This window comes from Macrobrachium nipponense, chromosome 15 (genome assembly GCF_015104395.2).
Source record: "Macrobrachium nipponense isolate FS-2020 chromosome 15, ASM1510439v2, whole genome shotgun sequence".
Classification (NCBI taxonomy): Eukaryota; Metazoa; Arthropoda; class Malacostraca; order Decapoda; family Palaemonidae; genus Macrobrachium; species Macrobrachium nipponense.
Genome location: NC_087208.1, coordinates 33,061,865 through 33,081,227, shown reverse-complemented (window position 1 = coordinate 33,081,227; position 19,363 = coordinate 33,061,865). Strand labels below are relative to the sequence as shown.

Here is a 19,363-nt window from a genome sequence, read left to right as displayed (position 1 = left end):
AGTTATGGTAATGCTCCACATGGGGTGAAAGGGGGATATGACGGCACCATTCTGTGGCTCGATCCAGCATTCCGTTACAACCTGCAACTCTCCATCTGCTTCTATACTGTCACCTTCTTCCCAGTCCTCATCCACAGTGCTGGAAATACAAGGTTGTTTGTCAAACAATAATTCAGTGAAGTTACATTCATTGTCCTATTTTTAGGTCTTTTTTAAAAGGATTTTTCAAAATTAAATAGTTTTACCTCTTGCCAAAAGAAAATGTTTGGAAAAATCTATAGAATTATATATTAAAGCTATGTTTATCCTGATTTTGATTAAATGATATATAATTTAAAAAATGCTATTTACACTATACTAACATATTTTTACATATAACTGTACAATGCTTCTTCCTTCAAGTACGAAACTGAAATTTGGAATGCAAAATGTGCCTATGAAATCTAAGAGCAAGTATGAAAAACTACCATAAATGATAAGATTTTCTTACCTTTCTCTAGCTGAGTTGGTCACATGTGGTGGAAAAATAACATACTGAGCAACACATGGAAACGTTTCCAGACTGCCTTCGACATTAGATTCTAACAGTCCATTGTCATCGCTCTCTCGAAGTTCAAGCTGTACAACATTAAAATTCATTAGGTCCTAAGAATGGGCAATAGCAGTTCAAAGGATTATAACAACATTATTTTGTAAAAAAACCTCAATTAAACTAAGGTCTTAAAATTAGTAAACGCTAGATAATTTACTAGAACACTCATCCAGACAATAGAATATAAAGGAAATATCAATATTCCCATACAGTATGTTCCCTTTCTTTAATAACTGGAGGTTTATAAAGGACCATTTACATATGTACTAATTACATACTTCATTCAATCAAACATTACACAAAAGAACAGTATTCCTGATCTTTGTCTCTTTAAATGTCATAGGCAATTTTATTTCTAGCAAACAAACTTGATACTATATTAAACACGTCATATGAGTTCTCGTCTTATACATTGACAGAACTGATAAATACATATACAAAATTTAGTACCATAATTTGGTTCCAGACCATCAAAACATACATCTAAACAGACAAAAGCAAAATTATCATAGTAAAAATAAAATTTACCTTCATATCAAATTCCCGCACCATTGTGATGATCCCATTGCAGGAATATGCAAAGTTGAATCCTTCTTGAAGACGTATTCTGTAAAAAACAATAAAAATCTAATTTAGTTCACATTAGAAAACTTAATATGGATAAAATATGAATATATAGTCCAAATTAACTCTTTGGTGAAGGGTAAACATAAAATACAAAAAAACTAAGTATACTTCTGACAAAAAATATAAAAAAAACTAAAGTATACTTCTGACATAAAATATAAAAACAACTAAGTATACTTCTGACAAAAAATATAATATCACAAAAAATCTGCAGTTACAAAAAATCATAATTCTTAAACATGTTGAAAACATATCCCTTATCATGGAAGAAAATTCAAAATCTAAAGAAAAAAAAAAACATTAGAAATTCAGAATAGTGCGAAAAATAACGAGGAGTCAATTGCCTTGCAGAATTTTCTACTTCCTAAAAAGATAGGGATCATACAAGGAGTGGCTGACAACACAGGATCAAAGCTTAATAATCATAAAGATCACAAACCTCGCTAAAGTATTCAGAATCCTGGCAACAGCATTGAGGGAGACAGCTGGAGCGCTGGGAGCTTGGACAGACCAAATCCATCTTCTGTGGTGTAAGTAACGAGAGAGCAGGGACATGTTGTTGGTTGCCGACTTGGTGGCTCCCAGGTTAGAGTGAACATATCTAGTAGATGCACTGCTAGAGCTTTCTTGCACAATACAACTCAACAGATTACTTGGAACCTTCTCATACCTAGTTCATGATGAAATAATGGGTCGTCATAATTGTGACATGAAACATTTATTCACTAACATGTAAATAATTAATCACAGTAATACTCTCTCTTGCTTCTAATAACCTTCTGATCATGTGGGGAAAAAGCATTAAACATCCAAAATAAAAATTAGTAGTCTTTCAATACATATTTCAAACATTTATCAACTATTCTAGTCAATATGGGTATAAAGACAAAAATTTTTTAAAACTAGTAGTTCAATCCTTTCATGTCTTGTATTTCAGTTTAAGCTGAAATGTCTTATTTTATAAACGCTAAAGATAAACAGTGATATACGTATTATTAATATTCACATGAAAAAGAATAACATAACCACACATAAAACTTACCATATGAGAATTTTTTCAATAGGTTTATGCGTGGTGACACAACATGGAATATTGGAGGCTGCGCGAGTCAGCACAGGTCGAAGCCCTGTTTCCCTGAGTTCTGTGGCAGGGGAGAGTGTCATTCCAACACCTTCATTGAGTTTTTCCTGAAAAAATAAATTTACATTTACATACTTTTACAAGTAAATGTCATAACTTCCTTGATCCTCATAGTAATATTAATCCCAATTTAAAGTACCTCATTTGAAGTCCACTTCAATGGGAAGTACCTCTTCCCGCTAGTACTGGCATTCTCGCTGGTATCTATGTATAGCAAATAAATTTTTTCATTTTGTTTATAGTGCAGCCCTTCTCTTAAATGAATATAAATTACTACTATGACCTTCTGAATTCTATACCATACATGAACTTGATATTTTTTGCTTTATAATTAACATAATTGATGACAATGCAATCTACAATAACTGTACTTCAGAACTGAGTCACCCTTGCATGTTTCTTTTCTTGGATCTACAGTGAATGATCATTGTAATTTTTGTGTTTACATATCTACTTTTAGGTCAAGTTGCCATGGAAAAGCAGGATCAAGATGTTATAAAAATTAATATACCCTTCTACCAACAATCTTTACTTTTTTTTGCAAAGGGGAAAACTTGTCATTGTTGTTGAGTTTAACAACTGGGTCATGAAGAACAATTAACAACGGATTAAAGTAAAGCCACTGAATAGCTGAGTGACACAATACTAAAGATATCAGATGAAAAATGAAAGAGAATGACAGAAGAAAGGTTTGAAAGGCGTAACAGGAGGAAAACCTCACAGTTGCACAATGAAATGATATTGTTGATACAATAAAGTTTCATACATACTTACCTGGCAGATATACATAGCTATCGACTCCGTCGTCCCCGACAGAAATCGAATTTCGCGGCACACGCTAACAGGTAGGTCAGGTGATCTACCTGCCTGCCACTGGGTGGCAGGACTAGGAAACTATTCCCCGTTTTCTAATCAGATTCTCTCTTCCACCTGTCTCCTGCGGGGAGGCTGGGTGGGTCTTTAAGGTATAATATCTGCCAGGTAAGTATGTATGAACTTTATTGTATCATAACAATATCATTTTCATACATTCAACTTACCTGTCAGATATATACATAGCTGATTGACACCCTTTGGTGGAGGGCAAGAGACAGCTAATTACTGACTAGACAGGTAAACAACATATGTTGTAGGTATTTATAGACCTTAGTTCCTCTGTGTTCTAGACGAAGGATTGACTTCCTAGCTATTGCATAGGAGTCTGCTTCATCTCAAGAGCCTTAGCGAGATAGTGATCTGTGGCCAAGAGTTCTTGTGGGTCTGTCGATGGGGTCTCTTCCACTTACTCGACAGAACCTAACTGGCGTTTGTTTTTCAATGGGAGCACATCCGCTTATATGACAACACGCACTTATTTAAGGAGCGCAACACCGATCCCGATCACCTGTTCCTAACATGAGGGTTCGCGCTAAATTGAAAGAGAGTTATCCCCCAAACTCCTTTCAAACCTCCAATAAAAATCATTGAGTTAAAATAAATTCACCTCATTATTAAAGGATCCAGTGTCGGCTCCTTATCCCAGCAACGTATCCGCTGATACGTATAAACCAAGAGAGAAGAATCTCTCGTAGGTAACTTGAATCCTTTGTGTAATGAGCAGTCAACACATAGTTGCATCTCTCATATGTTAAACTAATATGTCTTCCTGACATATTGTTACGAAAAGAACAAAGAATTTGCAAAAGCTCGCACTCATGAGCTTTTTAAATTCTCAGCTGTTTGAAGGTATCATCAATCATTATGAAGTGCTTTAGAGATCACCATTGTTTCAAAGAAGACTAGGACTTTCTTTGAACTGGATCTCATCTGGATGAAGCCTAACGCCTGGCTTGCCGCCTGGCTGGCGCGTAGTGGAGTATCCTGTTTAGAATACTCCTGGCGCCTGACAGTCGTAAAACTCTTTTCGAATACTCCTGCCGTCCCCTGGGAAGGCGCATCTCGCTCAAATACTCCTGGCGCCTGTTAGGAGTATTAAGCTCAGAATACTCCTGGCGATGGCAGGAGTATCGCGCTTACGAATACTCCTGGCGCCTGGCAGGAGTATCGCGCTTCGAATACTCCTGGCGCTTGGGCAGGAGTATCGCGCTTCGAATAACTCCTGGCACCTGGCAGGAGTATCGCGCTTCGAATACTCCTGGCGCCTGTTAGGAGTATTAAGCTCCGAATACTCCTGGCGCCTGGGAGGAGTATCGCGATCGGAATACTCCTCGTCCTCTGAATACTCCTGGCGCCTGGCAGGAGTATCGCTCTCCGAATACTCCTGGCGCCTGGGAGGAGTATCGTGCTCGGAATACTCCTGGCGCCTGGCAGAAGTATCGCTTTCCTAGGAGGAGCATCGTGATCGGAATACTCCTGGCGCCTGGTAGGAGTATCACGTTCCGAATACTCCTGGCGCCCTGGGAGGAGTATCGTGCTCATCGGAATACTCCTGGTGCTTGGCAGGAGTATCGCGTTCCGAATACTCCTGGCGCCTGTTAGGAGTATTAAGCTCAGAATACTCCTGGCGCTTGGTAGGCACATCGCGCTTCGAATACTCCTGGCGCCTGGTAGGAGTAAAAAGTCTAGAATACTCCTGGCTCCTGGGAGGAGTATCGAGGTCAGAGTACTCAAGGCGCCTGGCAGGAGTATCTCTTCCCGAATACTCCTGACCTATGGAAGGCGCATCTAGTTCCGAATACTCCTGTGGCTTGGTAGGAGTATCGCTGATGGAATGGCCTTTCGAATGGGCAAGTATATTGCGCTTAGCGGGCGCTATACTCTATCAGGAGTTCTCTCTTCTCCAGTTGGCTCTTGTTGCTTGGAAGAAGATCTGGACCTAGAAACGATCTACAGTAAAGTCAGGCTCTTTGCGCCTACTTGGCGCCCTGGCTCCTAGTTGGCGCAGACGCTTGGCAGGAGTTACTTCCTTTCCCACGTCTCGCCTGCCTAACGCATCGCTCCCCCCAGAGATGGCCGCTTGTGCGACAACTCCCCTGTAGGTTCGTCGCGCCCGACAGGAGGATCGGTATTTGGATCTCTTAATCAGAAGTCTGTCATCCTTTTTACGAGTAGGATCTTTAGAAAGTACTCCTACCAAAGACGCTAATTGCTCCCTGCACATTCATCACAATTTAGTCCGCTCCATCCAGTAGACAATAGGAAAAAAAAATCTCAAAAGTCCAAGAGACAAGTCTTCCTCCGAGGAGGATCCTTATTGCATACTTCCGTTGCTAACGAGTCCTCCTACATGGTTGATGAGTTTTCTCGTTGCAGAAGCTTCCCTATCCTTGCCCGAAGAAGGGAAGGAGCTTGGAATTTAAAGAGATTCTGAGCTGAAAATTGGTTGATTTCTAGCTCTTGAATGTATCTCTCTGAACCTTTTGGGAAGTAGTTTGAGCCACCCTTCTCGCGTTCCAAAGACTCTGTCAGTAAAACGGTTTTAAAAACCTTTTTCTTCTTCTGTAGATGACCATGGTCACTACATTACCCGGACAACGAAAACCTCTATCTAAAAGCGTTGTCCAGGAATAAAAGGCTTTAGTTCTCTTTGCCAAACATACTATGCTGGCCAAAGAACCCATTGCCGAGTCGTCATAGAATTTGATTCCAGATTCTAAAGCCCAAAATTTCACTGTCCTTTTGATCGTTAGGACCAAGAGAAACATTTGATTAGGAGCAGTTCCATCTTGTCGGAACACGGAATCTGAGGCCCAAATTAGGATCCCATTCTAAGTATAAGATCTCTTACTCTTATCGTATAGAGGTATTGTATAAGATCCCGAAGATCTTAATTCTCTACTATCTCTAATATTCTTTGTCTAGACAGAATATATCTTTTCACTGTGTTCATTGATAGCATAAAATTCACCAAGGTGATTCTTCCCTCTGAAAGGGAAGAAAACCATTATAGTGGTTCACAGAGGTATCGGAAGAGGACAGTTTCCCCTTTCTATCTAGCACGATCTGCAGCAACTCTATGTCTTTAACATATTTAAAGGAATTATCAAGCTTCCCTTGAAAAATCCTCTCATTCATATTACTTCTGGTCAGTCTGCCCGCAGACAGACTCAGATGAATAGGTTTTTCAGGTCCAATATTATAATAGATTCCGATCAAATCTCTTAGAAAAACCTTCCGACACATGCTGAAAGAAGAACGTGACTTCTGTGAATCCAACCTTTTATTGCCAAAATGATGCATTCATCTTCTTCCTTAGACGCCCATTTATTTTAATATGTGTTAAGAATATATACAACTAGGGGAAAAAAAAAAAGGACTAAAGTCTTTATTCCCCTATTAATTTAAAGATGGCGTATCTTGATACCTCTCCTTGTTTCGAGGAAAAGGAAGCAATCTATACGAAGGTCGTTCATCTTCTGCCTTGCGAAGATATCTGTGAATATTTTCCGCAGGGTCTGACAACTCTTTCCAATGAACGTTAAATCGTGCTCTGCCGAATTAAAATTCTTTATAATCCTATCACATTGTGGTAAACAGCATTCATCTAGGAAACTCTTGTAAGGATAGTAGGAACGCTGTAATTAACCACGTGTGTGCATAAGGCTTAAGCGTATCGTTATCTTAAGGTGAATTTCTACTACATTCTTTCCTCGCCGAGGCAGAGAGATATCCTTAGCAAAACGAATACGATGTTATTCATGTTTGCCTAAAAAATCCCCTCAATTCGTGGTTAAGTCCCTGATTGTATGGGAATATACGGTGAAGCATTCGATCCTTTAGGAGAGAAAGATGTAACCAACCGTTCACGACGAGAACCGGATGTACTAGATTGGCTCACAATTACAGCCGTGTCGTTCACTGCCTGGCTGCATTCATTCTGAGTTGCCAGTTACTCCCTTCAATGAATGGATATAATAAATTATTCTCGAGTCTAAGAAAGCTCTCAATAATGCAAATTTTAGGCAAACAACCTTTGTTAAATACCGAGGCTGAATAGGTATTGTCGTAACAAACCTTTTAAGCGAAGTCTTTACTAGGAAAATCCTGTAAGGATATAGACAATTCCGTAGCGAACCAGAAAGGCAACTATGATATGCGTATATGACTTGTCATTCAGTAGTCATATACAGCAAGCCTTCTACGACACTCTTTCCTTTCCGACATGCAGAGAAAGAATAGAAATCTTACTCTCTTCGTTCATTTCGTCAATAATCCCGAATGAGTATTAGTCGAAAGATATTGCAAATGACGACCGAGGATCGAAGAGAATCTCTCCAGCTTTTATTATCTTGGAGATAAGTCCGTATTTTACGCCTTTCTTATCGGAAGAGCTTCAATCAATGAATGAGAGCTCGTACGAATCTTGTTCAACTTCCAACGATTGCCCCTCTTTCTGTAAATGGTGGTTGCAATCTTTTTTTTAGAAGGAGGATGATTTTAATATCCTCTTACTAATACTGACTAATTCCACATTCAATTATGCTCTATCTTCCATTCCTCATTTGGGGCAAGATTGAGCAACCGAAGGAGAGCGCTTTCCTTTGCGAAAGGTGAAGGGCTATTCGCAGTACCGATTCTAACCTGACAAGGGCTACGGCAGCCTGTGCTACATCTTGAGTCCCTGCCTGGAAAAAACCGAACTTGCTCTTGCCTTTATTGCATTAAGACGATCCTGACAAGGGCAACGGCCGCCTGCGCGACAACTCCCGTCCCTATCAGGAGAAGCCTCGAATGTCTTTCACCCTTCGCCTGGAGGACTCTCGGCGGTTGTCAGGCTCTTCTTGTAGGAGAAAGTGTCTGGCGCTAAGCAGGAGTATCTTGCCTAGAATACTCCTGGCGCCTGGTAGGAGTATCACGTTCCGAATACTCCTGGCGCCTGGGAGGAGTATCGTGCTCTGTCGGAATACTCCTGGTGCTTGGCAGGAGTATCGCGTTCCGAAAATACTACTGGCGCCTGGGAGGGAGTATCGTGATCAGAATTAACTCTGGATCCTAGAAGACGTATCGCCCTTGGAAAGTTTTCTGTGGAAAGTTCGGAGCATCTGAAAGGAAAAGATCCTCGCCTGGAAAGTTCTGTACGTCTGGAAGGTTATTCGAATCTGGAATCTTCCGCCTTCTGGAAGATCCTGTGTGCGGAAGGTTCCGATCTCTTGTACATTTGTTCTTGCTTAGAATTCGACAATACTTCCATTTTCGACATAGCCCTCCCTTCTTCTGAATGAGAAGGACTTCCATTTCCGATAAAGATCCTGGTTCATAGTCTTCAGGCGCTTTGCGCCCATATTCAGGCCCTTCAGGTGCTTTGCGCCTCGTTTCAGGCGCTTTGCGCCTTGTTTCAGGCGCTTTGCGCCTTGTTTCAGACGCTTTAGGCGCATTGAGCCTCGTTACCCACCGGAGCTTCATGCCCCAGGAGCTAGAAGCTTAAAAGTTATATATATGTGTACTCACTAAACGAGATCCATATAATTCATTCGATCAACAAATATTCTTTTAATATCTAATTCGTTCTTCTCAGAATAGATATATTTTTTCCTATACTTCTCCTTTCTCCGTCTCTTCTGAGGTTCCGATAGCCAGAACGAGATTATCTTGCGTCTTCATTTAATATACGCCGTTGAATGTTTACTCCTTATTCGTCAAGACGATAATAAAAAGGGGAACACATTGAATTAGGATGCCTTTCCAATGGCTATCCCTGGCAAGTCTGGGACGTTCTACAGAACCGGAACGAGGGGGACGCCTGCCTAATGGTGGGGGTTCTCCATAACCTCCGTACGGCTTTCGACATTCCTTCTCCTCCGGGCCAGGGAGCTTGGGAGAGGTCTAGGCCTGGGAGCGAGACAGAGCCGATCAGACGCACCCTCTATTGCAATGGGGAACACTATAATCACTTCTTACCTTATAATAGCTCGTATCTTGCTACATTCCTTATCTTCAAATTGCAAATGAATTTGTAGTTTCTGTGAAGTAAGAAGGTGATGAGGAAAACAAAAACACTACTAGTACCGGTTAATATTATAAACTGCTTGTCAAGAACGGAGGGCTATTAAAGCTTCTACAAAGCAAAAGCAATATCTAGTTCTATGTTTTCTGACTTCCTCCAATAGGAAGTTACCTTATTTTCCTCAATCAAATTCTAACAACATTTATTACACTTTATCAATGAATAAATATTTATATTTCCCTTTCTTGCAAACTATGTAATTGTCTACCGAAAACTTCGGTAGTACACATACTCTACTTCTTCGAAAACTTCGAAGTTAATTCATTAAAAGTTATTAAAAAGTTATTAAAAACGTATGCCAAACCACCACCGATCCAGTACTTCCCTGTAAAAGTCGGCCCAGAAGATCGATGGCGATGAAACACTGAAAATCAAATCAGGAGGGAGAAGCAAACATATGTTTACCTTCCCAGCGACAGAGAGAATCTGATTAGAAAACGGGAATAGTTTCCTAGTCCTGCCACCCAGCGGCAGGCAGGTAGATCACCTGACCTACCTGTAGTCGTGTGCCGCGAAATTCGAATTTCTGTCGGGGACGACGGGAGTCGATAGCTAGTATATATCTGACAGGTAAGTTGAATGTATGAAAACAATTGTTAGGGGAGGTGGATGACAAGATGGAAGGAAAATAATATGAATGGGGGTACAGTAATAGGAAGTGAATAAAAGGGTTGCAGCAAAGAATCTTTTAAGTACAGGCAGTCCCTGGGTCACGACGGGGGTTCTGTTCTTGAGATGCGCTGTAAGCCGAAAATCGCTGTAAGCCGGAACGTCGTCAAAAATCCTAAGAAAACCTTACTTTTAATGCTTTGGGTGCAGTAATAACTATGTAAACTGCATTCTTATTGCATTTTTCATCAAAAACCTTTAAATATTGATTATTTGCTTTTTAGGAGTCATATTTCTTCTGCCTCCCAATCAGCATTGTAAAAGTAGTAAACCTGGAAATAATGTATGATAAATATAATTGAAAAGCGTTGTAACCTCGGAGCATCGTAAACCGAACCCATCGTAAGCCGGGGACTGCCTGTAATACCTACACTGGACTACATGGCCAGCATAAGTAGCTTTGTGATCAAAGGGCCAGCACGCTGTCTCCAAAAACACACACCTTCAGCCACAAAGACAACCCTAAAGTACAAGAAAAGAGATGACTTACCTCAGACTGATGAGTTGACGGTGATAGTGATTTACTGCGATCACTGAGGCCCATACGAGATGGGAATGTTAGCCCCTGAATTCGTTCGCTGAGGTGCCTCACAAGCTGTTGACATGTAATGATGTAAGTTAATGCCTATCTTCTGGCAATTTACAAAGGAGAAAACACAACAAAAAATAAATATTTATCAACCACTATAACACCCCTCAGAACCTCATTAATTATATACCAGTTGGAATCAACAAAAGCATCAACAGACAATATATTCAAACAATTCCAGTTTCTTGGTCAAATTACAGTGTGAACCACCTAGAATATCAGTATACCTAAGTTCCAAATGCCAAGAGTGAAACTGAATTGACAGGCATAAATAAACAAGCTGTCTACTTACTAGCCACCAGTACTATGTATCATTACTTACTTGATTTCTTATATTTCCTGGAGTACCCCCCAAAAATGCAATCCGAATGACAATGCAAGGGGGAGGCTTCGACATAATTCTCACAACGAAGAAAGATATAGGAGGCTTCTCAGGCTCATCCTCACTGAAAACCGAATGAAGTTAATGAGCATGAAAGGAGTACACTGTTGCTCTGAATACCAATGCTACATATTTCACACGAGTAATCAATTTCACAAGCGTTATAAGCAGTAGTATATCAGCAATTACATAACCTCATCCTAAGTACAACTCAAGACAGAATTACATTTAATGACCAACAATTAAAAATGTCTGCTTCATTCCTTGTACCTAGGCAATTCTGCAAATTTAAAGAGAAACACATAAAAACCCTCACCGAAGGAACTTGACGTAGGAATGATTTTCAATCAGCACAAAGTCACACCAGTCGGTTAGAAGAGTCGTGAGAGCCAACTCAGCCTGACGACACTGGACGATACCATATCTTCATGAAACAAATGAGAAACAAAGCATCATTAAAAACCATGATTCAGAAGATGAACCTGATTCATATGAAACAAGCCCACAGGGGCCCATTGACTTGAATTCAAGCTTCCAAAGAATATGATGTTCACTCAAAAAAAAAGTACCAGAAGATTTACTCAAGACAGAGTTCCACAAAAAATAATACATCTAAGAAGATAAGATATTCAGATGTGCATAAACTCTCCAAAATACTTTGTATGAAAAGAGACTCACCTGCCACTCGCATTGGTAATATGCAGATTCTTCGGCAGAGGGTGATCGTGTTCTAAGATGACGCCTATGCGGTGTGTGTGCATCCATTTCTGCCAGATATTTGTGTCCAACGAGCACACAAGTTTCCAGAATGTCGCAAACTGAGGAAACTGATCACTAAAAATGGAAAAAATATACGTAAATAAATTTTGTGTCTGATTAGCATATTAGTTCAGCATAATACTGTATTTTAATAGGACTGATTCATCAAGTGTATATGTATATACTACTTTATGTACACTGCATATGCTACAATATAGTAATGATAAGACATTCTTATAAACACATAATTTCAGTGGTACGTATGCATAATTATTATTGATTTATAAACTATTTCTGTAATCCATAAGTGATTTTAAGTGACATGGACATATACATTAAACAACTAACTCCTCAAAGCAATGAAATAATATAACCTCCCTGGGAAACAAAGTATACTGTACCAAAATACCTCCCATAAATCTTTCAGAAAAAACTATGCCACTAAGATTATAAGTCCTCCTCATCAGCCTTCTCAAAATGTTATTTCAAATTCACAGACTATCCCTTAAGAATTTTACCTCGCTCCAGCTGAAATTGGGTGACTCTGCCCAGGATTTAAGTAAAACACTGGATAGCCACTCTTCACACAGTCTGGAATCGTGAAGTACACCTGGTTAGAAGTAAATGACTGGAATTCAACCAATCTTATATCTGTTTCTCGAAGATGCTGCAAAGTGCTCCAGTATTTGGCAACCATGCGCTGGCGATACTTGGAACGCAGTTGGTGGTTCAGGTCATTTGTGACATCGTTTAAGAACTCGTACGTTGCTGTCGGAAGAAAATATTTCAAAATCTTTACTGTCTTTCTAAATACCTTGTTAACTAATCACCCTTTTTTAATAGAATAACAAAAGCTTTTCTTTGAATCATCAGCTGAAACCTCTTCCAGACAGAATCAGGATAGACAAATTATGGGAAAAGTTAATTAATAAATAAACCAATAAATATGAATGAATCAAATTTACTTAGCTTGAGAAAGAAACCAAAGTTAGAGGCTGAAGAAAGAAGACATTTATCATTCAATCATTTCAGCAACTTACAAAAATGAAAATACAGTTTTTACTTACCTTCTATCCAGACTTCGGTATGGACAGATGACTGCGTTGGTGGCCATAAAGCTCTCATGTGATACTCAATGAAAATGGAGTACTTCCATGGTAAGACTAGAATTAGCTGTAATAAAAAATAGGTGACATTTTAGTGTTAATAAAATTTCCCCCAAAATTCCTAACCACTGCAAAATATAAATACAAGAAATGGAAAAATATATAGTGAATTACAACTCTAATAAATATGTTGAATGAATATTTGATTACTTGTATTTGATCATCTGATACAGCAACTTCTTTGATTGTGTAGCCCTCCCTCAAACGACAAGACAAGACAGCATTGAGCGTTGTATTTAACTGCGTCTCTTTCTCTTTCTTTCTTATGAGCTCGGTTGCTTCTTGAAAAATGGGGGCTGCAAATTGAAGAACCTGTCAAAAAGAAATAAGAAATGGGACATTTAACAAAACAAATAAGATGCAATGTCAGTGAAATGTTGCCTCTTTAATCTTGTATGACAATGCACTAAAGCAGCAATGCCATATCAAAAATTAACCAAACAAAATTAAGGTCAAATTAATCTTACCTGCTAGGTGGCATAATATCCATTCTCTACATTGATCCATGCATGAAGTTCTGAAACCCCCACAAAAGAAGGGACTTGTGGTACTCATTCATGTCATATTCATAATCATCTTCCTGTAAAAGAAAAAGGAATTCCCTAGTAACCAACATAAATGTTCATTTTCAACACAAGTTATTTCGCCATTACTCCTTTAGTTAATGATGCTTTATACTGTGCAACAAAAATATATAGCCAGTCTGCGGAGATATTTGCTGAAGCAGCATCCACACCAAAATTAAACTACACTTTCAAATTTCCTATCACATATCTACGAACTCAAAATTTCCTTTATCTTAGTTCCATATAACAAGAATTCCATATATATTTCCATATAACCAAACAGTCAGTTTGTATCGAACAAGACCTTTCCTTACCTCAGAAAATATTTCAAGAACCCTACATGCAAGACACAGTAACTTTAACCCTTGACAATTACAGCGCCGTTAACTTCAAACATACCAACATTTGTAAAAAAAAAAAAATAAAAAAAAAAAAAATAAAAAATAAATACCAGCACGGATTCATTCAAAGAACCTTGTATTGTACCTTAATACAAAATCAACATACATCTCAACTGTACTTACTATGGGTGGTAAGGTTGACATGTAAGCCCCACAAGTTGCCATAGCTAAAAAGTGCATAAGGTCAGAAAATGGCACAAATCCTAGAGATGCTTGTGGATGATACACAGAGCCAAGCTGGAGAAAACTGCAAGCAATGGTCTGGTTTCTCAACTGAACTAGAAGTGAGTCAAACATGGTGGCATCTGGGAGGCTGATTACCCCATCAGTTATGACAACAATACCTGAAAAATCAGATTTTTTAAAAAACAGTCTTTGAGTCTTTTAGAAAAACAATTAAAAATATACTGCCTGATAGTTGGTTGGCAGCAGGGAAGGACTTCAGTCCTTGGATAGTCTTGGGCTTGAGAAGTGAGTAGGGTGGGAGACAAGCCTCATAGAAAATGATGAGTTTTTACAAAATATTGTGTTAATTTGCATATGATTGTTGTACTAACCATCACAATTATCATTGTCTGAACTAAAACTGAGGAGGCAGACTCAAGATATTAACACTAACATCTAATATAACAGCAAAATAATAATTAATGCCAATAAATATAAGAATAGCAATAAATGAGTAGTAAAAAAATGAGAGCAATAGCACAGGACTTCATAACACTTCGTAAGCTTACTATGCAAATACATGATCATTCTTAAAATATAAACAATGATACACAAATAACATTCATGTATAGTAATAAAAATTCTCTCAAAATTAACTCAAGTAATTACTACCAAACAAGGAAAAGAAAGATGCAAAGCACTACCCACTGGTGAAAAATGTTTTATACAAAGAATGATACATGACATTTTTTTTAAATCAATTGTTAAAATAATTTGCTTCAAATAAGTAGAAAAGAAAAGTATGTTGTATGTTGCAGAAAATCAGCATGAAAGTAGTGAAGTAAAAATTGAAGCTACAGTCAGCCAAGTGTCAAAGGAGATATTTGCTGACAGGAAGACAGTCACTCAATAAGAGAGGTTCTTACAAGGAAACCAGAGACAAACAACCAGAGGGTCAAGGACATTGCATATGCCCTCCTACCCACCAGCCATCAAACAAACTCTGAATTTCTTTTCAGAAATGGAGTGTCTAGGATTCAGAAAGAGGCAATGATATATGATGTTTTTTGTAAAATGACAATTTGTCGAAAATTGCATTTTTCCCCTAACATATCAAACCTGAGGTCCTTTAACAATAGGAAGTAGCTAGCGGCAGCTGGAACGGTCGTAAGCTTCGAACAGGGAGAACGGTAGTTAACTGCTTGTCCGATCGATCGCGCGGCAGGTAAACAAATCACTTTTGCTTTTGGCCCATGCAAAATACGCAGAGTGAGGGGTGGCATGAGAGGGACTATATGTAAAGGACCTCAGGTTTGTATAGTTAGGAAAAATGCAATTTTCGACAAATTGTCATTTGTTCCGATACGTAATACAAACCATCGGTCCTTTAACAATAGGAAGACTCACTTCTGGTGAGGAATCTGAGTCTTTTTGATGAACAGATGGTGTTTCGTCCATCCCTGAATGCCTCCCTGGTCGTAAGAGCGAGGGAGGACTCCAAGCCTCTGTCCGATTGATCGGGCTGTGCACCTCTGGGCCGAGTACTACAAGAGAGAGGCAAGCGTATCTCTTCGTACCAGCATTGTAAGAATTTTTCTTTTTCCGTGACATGAGCAAATATAAAGTAATGGGTTTGTCTCATGTAGGCATCCACTTTCTCCCCCTTGTTGGAGAAAGTGGTGGATATACACTCCTCTCTAGTTAAAGAGATAGGATGGAGCTCTGTGAATAGCTTACCTGCAATCTGACTCCCTTCCAGCGTGGTAACGACCGTATCCCTCTGCCCACAGGTAGAGGTAGAGAAAGATGGTGAAGAGAAGCCAGTCACTCTCTCATTCGCACATTCCATTTTCCATCCCCAGTCATACCAGGAATCGATGCTGTTCTGCCTGCTCGGGTGCTGGGTAGGAAGCTTACAACAACGTGTTGAGCAGCCACCACAGGTCCCAAGGAAAAAGTATCCAAGGACTTGTGGGCAATATCCCGAAGGTAGAAGGACGTGAAGGTGGTCTGGTTGGCCCAGACACCCGCCTTCAGGACCTGCGCCACGGAGAAGTTCTTACGGAACGCTAAGGAGGGTCCGATACCTCTGACTTCGTGGGCTCTCGGTCGGAGCGTACGGAATGTCGTCGCTACCAATCAGCCTCGTCACGCTCTACCTGATCACCTCACCGTTATGCCAGATAAGAAGAAAAGCGTGTTTCAGGTTCTTGCGGAAACTTCTTTATTCGGTAACCCCAGTTGCTAATGCGAAGAGGCTGGTCGACACTCAGGCCTGGAGGTGTCGAGTTCTCTTCAGATAGCGCCGTAGCGCCCTTACAGGACAAGCACATCTCATCCGCATCATTATCGGTGAAGTCCAGAAGGGAGGGGATCGTGAAAGACTCGAACCTGTCGTCAGGGATCGACGGATTCTGAGTCTTGGCTACGAAGTTCGGGGACGAAATCGAGCGTCACAGATCCCCAGCCTCTGGTGTGTTTAACATCATAAGAAAGACCATGTAATTCCCCTACTCTCTTCGCCGATGCCAGGCCAGCAGAAGAGAAGGTCTTGAGGTCAGATCCCTGTCTGACGACTCTCGGAGTGGCTCGAAGGGTCTTCGAGTCTAAACTCCTATGGACGAGAGTCACATCCCAAGCAGGGGGCCTGAGTTCCCTGGGTGGGCAAGACCTTTCGAAGCTCCTCATTAGCAAGGAGATCTCGAACGAATTCGAGATGTCCAGTCCCCTTAGTTTTAGGACGAGAGCCAGGGCGGTCTATATCCTTTAACGGTGGGTACTGAGAGGAGCTTCTCTCGGCGAAGAAACACGAGGAAATCCGCTACCTGCTGAAGAGTGGCTCTGAGAGGAGACAGACCCTGTCTACGACACCAACCACAGAAGACGGCCCACTTCCCCTGGTACACAGCTGCAGAGGACTGTCGGACGTGTCCCAGCCATCTCTGTTGCTGCGCTACGAGAAAAAGCCTCTCGTTCGCAAGAGATGGTGGATAACAGCCAGCCGTGAAGTTGAAGGGACTGGACTGCTTGGTGGTACCGTTCTACGTGTGGCTGGGCTAGAAGGTTGTGCCAACTGGGTAAGCTCTCTCGGTGCGTCCGCAAGAAGAGCCAGCAGGTCCGGATACCAAACGGCTTGAGGCCGTTTGGGAGCCACCAGGATCATTCTGAGATTGGGAGTGACCAGCGCTCGACTGATCACTTTCCGAATCAGACAGAAGGGAGGAAAGGGCGTAGGCGAAGAGGTTGTCCCAGGGGTGTTGGAGAGCGTCCTCTGCAGCTGCCCATGGGTCCGGCACGGCTGAAAAAGAAAACCTAAGAATGCTTCTGTGCCGGGTGGCGAACAGGTCTACGACCGTCGTCCCCCACAGGTTTGAAGAGCCTTTCCGCCACGTCTTGGTGTAGAGACCATTCGGTCCCTATCACCTGATCCCGACGGCTGAGCTTGTCCGCTACTACTTCCTCTTGCCTGGAATGTAGCTGCTGACAGTCTATCGAGTGAGCGTGGCCCACTCGGCACCCCGCACCGTCAACTGATGGAGCGGCCAAGAGACACTAGCCCCCCCTGCTTGTTGACATATGCCACTACTGTGGTGTTGTCGCACATCAACACCACTGAGTGTCCCACCAATCGGTCCTAAAAACTCTCGGCGGAGAGCGTTGAACGCCCGCCTTGAGTTCCAGGACATTGATGTGAAGGTGCTTTTCGTGATGGTCCCACCCACACCCTGCAGTCAGCAAACTCCTCCAGGTGTGCGCCCCATCCTCGGTCATGCGTCTGAGAACAGAAGCATCTCCGGGGGAGGGGGGGGAGTGCGTATGGGCACTCCTCTAAGAGGTTCTTGTCGTCGAGCCACCAGGCTAGGTCCTGCCTCACCTTGTCCGTGAGAGCCACGGGAAAGTAAGGAGGATCCTTGGCCTGAGACCAACTCTCCCTTAGCCTCCACTGGAGAGACCGCAGGTGAAGACGCCCGTGAGGGACTAACTTCTCGAGTGACGACAGATGGCCAATCACGACTTGCCATTTGCTGTGCTGCCTGTTCCTGCCGAGACAGGAACCGGCCGCTGCCTCCCTGAATTTGCTGATACGCAAGTCTGCGGGAAAGACCTGCCCTGCTACCGTGTCTATCAGCATACCCAGGTACTTCATCTTCTGCTTGGGTTTCGAGATCGGACTTCTCGTAGTTTATCACGATCCCCAGATCGCGACAAAAACTTGAGGAGTCGATCTCTGTCCTGTAGCAACTGCGAGCGGGAGCTCGCCCAGGACTAGCCAATCGTCGAGATACCTCAGAAGACGTATCCCGTGCGAATGGGCCCAAGCTGACACCAGAGTGAACACTCGCGTGAACACCTGTGGGGCGGTTGAGAGACCGAACAAAGTGCCCTGAATTGGTACACCGTCCGTCGAAGATGAAGCGGAGGTACTTTCTGGAGGACTGATGGATGGGTATTTGAAAATACGCGTCTTCAAGTCCACTGAAAGCATGAAATCGTTCCCCCTGATCGAGTCGAGCACTGAGCGTGCCGACTCCATCGTGCCACCGCGTCGTGCGAACGAAGCGGTTCAGGGGAGAGAGGTCTATCACCACCGACGCCAGCCCCCCGATGCCTTCTCCCACTAGGAAGAGGCGGCTGTAAAAGCCCGGTACGGTGACTGGTCCTCCACGATTTTCTACAGCTCGTTTCCGCCAGCATGGTCTTGATCTCCTGTCGAAGAGCGTTTGTCCTTTGCTGATCCACCCCCCGGACATAGGTCTGTAGATGGACCGGTTTGGAGATGAGGGGGGGGCCGAGACTCGAAGGGTAGTAGATACCCCTCCCGAAGGACGTCTACTATCCAGTTCTCGGCGCCGTAGCGCTGCCCACCAAGTCGCCCAATGGCTCGACCAGGCACCCCCCCACTTCCGGCAGCAGGTTAAGGGGGAACGCCGTCCTAGCGTTTAACCCTCCTCGTTTCGACTTCTTTCCACCACCTCCTCGGGGAAAGGAGGGTTGGGAGGAGGGCTGGTTACGGCCTCCTCTAGCAGAAGTTGAAACAGCAGGAGTCTTCGCACGGGGCTTGGACGGTGCAACCGTCTTCGCCGCCGTGGAAGCGCTAGCCAAGCCTCTTTGGTTTGGCCGCAGTCGCTCGAGATTGCCCAGTAACCTTCGAGACTGCCTGGTGAACTAAGCGGTCACTGTCGTCAGTGCGCCGCCTTTCCACCGCAGCGTCCACCATCTCTCCGGGAAAGAGAGCTGGGGAACTCCTAATGGGTCCATTCGAACGAAGCCCGAGTGCCGCCTCACGCCCCGGCCCCCTTGGTCACTCGGGTAAGGACTGCTTCCCTACGTCGAAGAACCAAGTTGGCCACAGGTTAGCAGTC

The 19,363-nt window shown here is 42.3% G+C and overlaps 1 protein-coding gene across 1 annotated transcript in view; it reads right to left on the bottom strand.

Moving 5' to 3' along the window:
• Nucleotides 1-14,179, bottom strand: part of LOC135227071 (KICSTOR complex protein SZT2-like) — a gene marked incomplete at its 5' end in the record, with an annotated part of 399,314 nt that extends 385,135 nt beyond the window's left edge. The window contains 15 exon segments of the mRNA XM_064266896.1: nt 30-139; nt 491-618; nt 1,121-1,199; nt 1,659-1,889; nt 2,262-2,407; nt 10,463-10,567; nt 10,884-11,007; nt 11,260-11,367; nt 11,622-11,777; nt 12,221-12,470; nt 12,770-12,875; nt 13,019-13,162; nt 13,165-13,180; nt 13,336-13,448; nt 13,959-14,179. Coding sequence (XP_064122966.1) covers nt 30-139; nt 491-618; nt 1,121-1,199; nt 1,659-1,889; nt 2,262-2,407; nt 10,463-10,567; nt 10,884-11,007; nt 11,260-11,367; nt 11,622-11,777; nt 12,221-12,470; nt 12,770-12,875; nt 13,019-13,162; nt 13,165-13,180; nt 13,336-13,448; nt 13,959-14,179 — 2,037 coding nt within the window.
• Between the last annotated feature and the right edge of the window lie 5,184 nt (nt 14,180-19,363).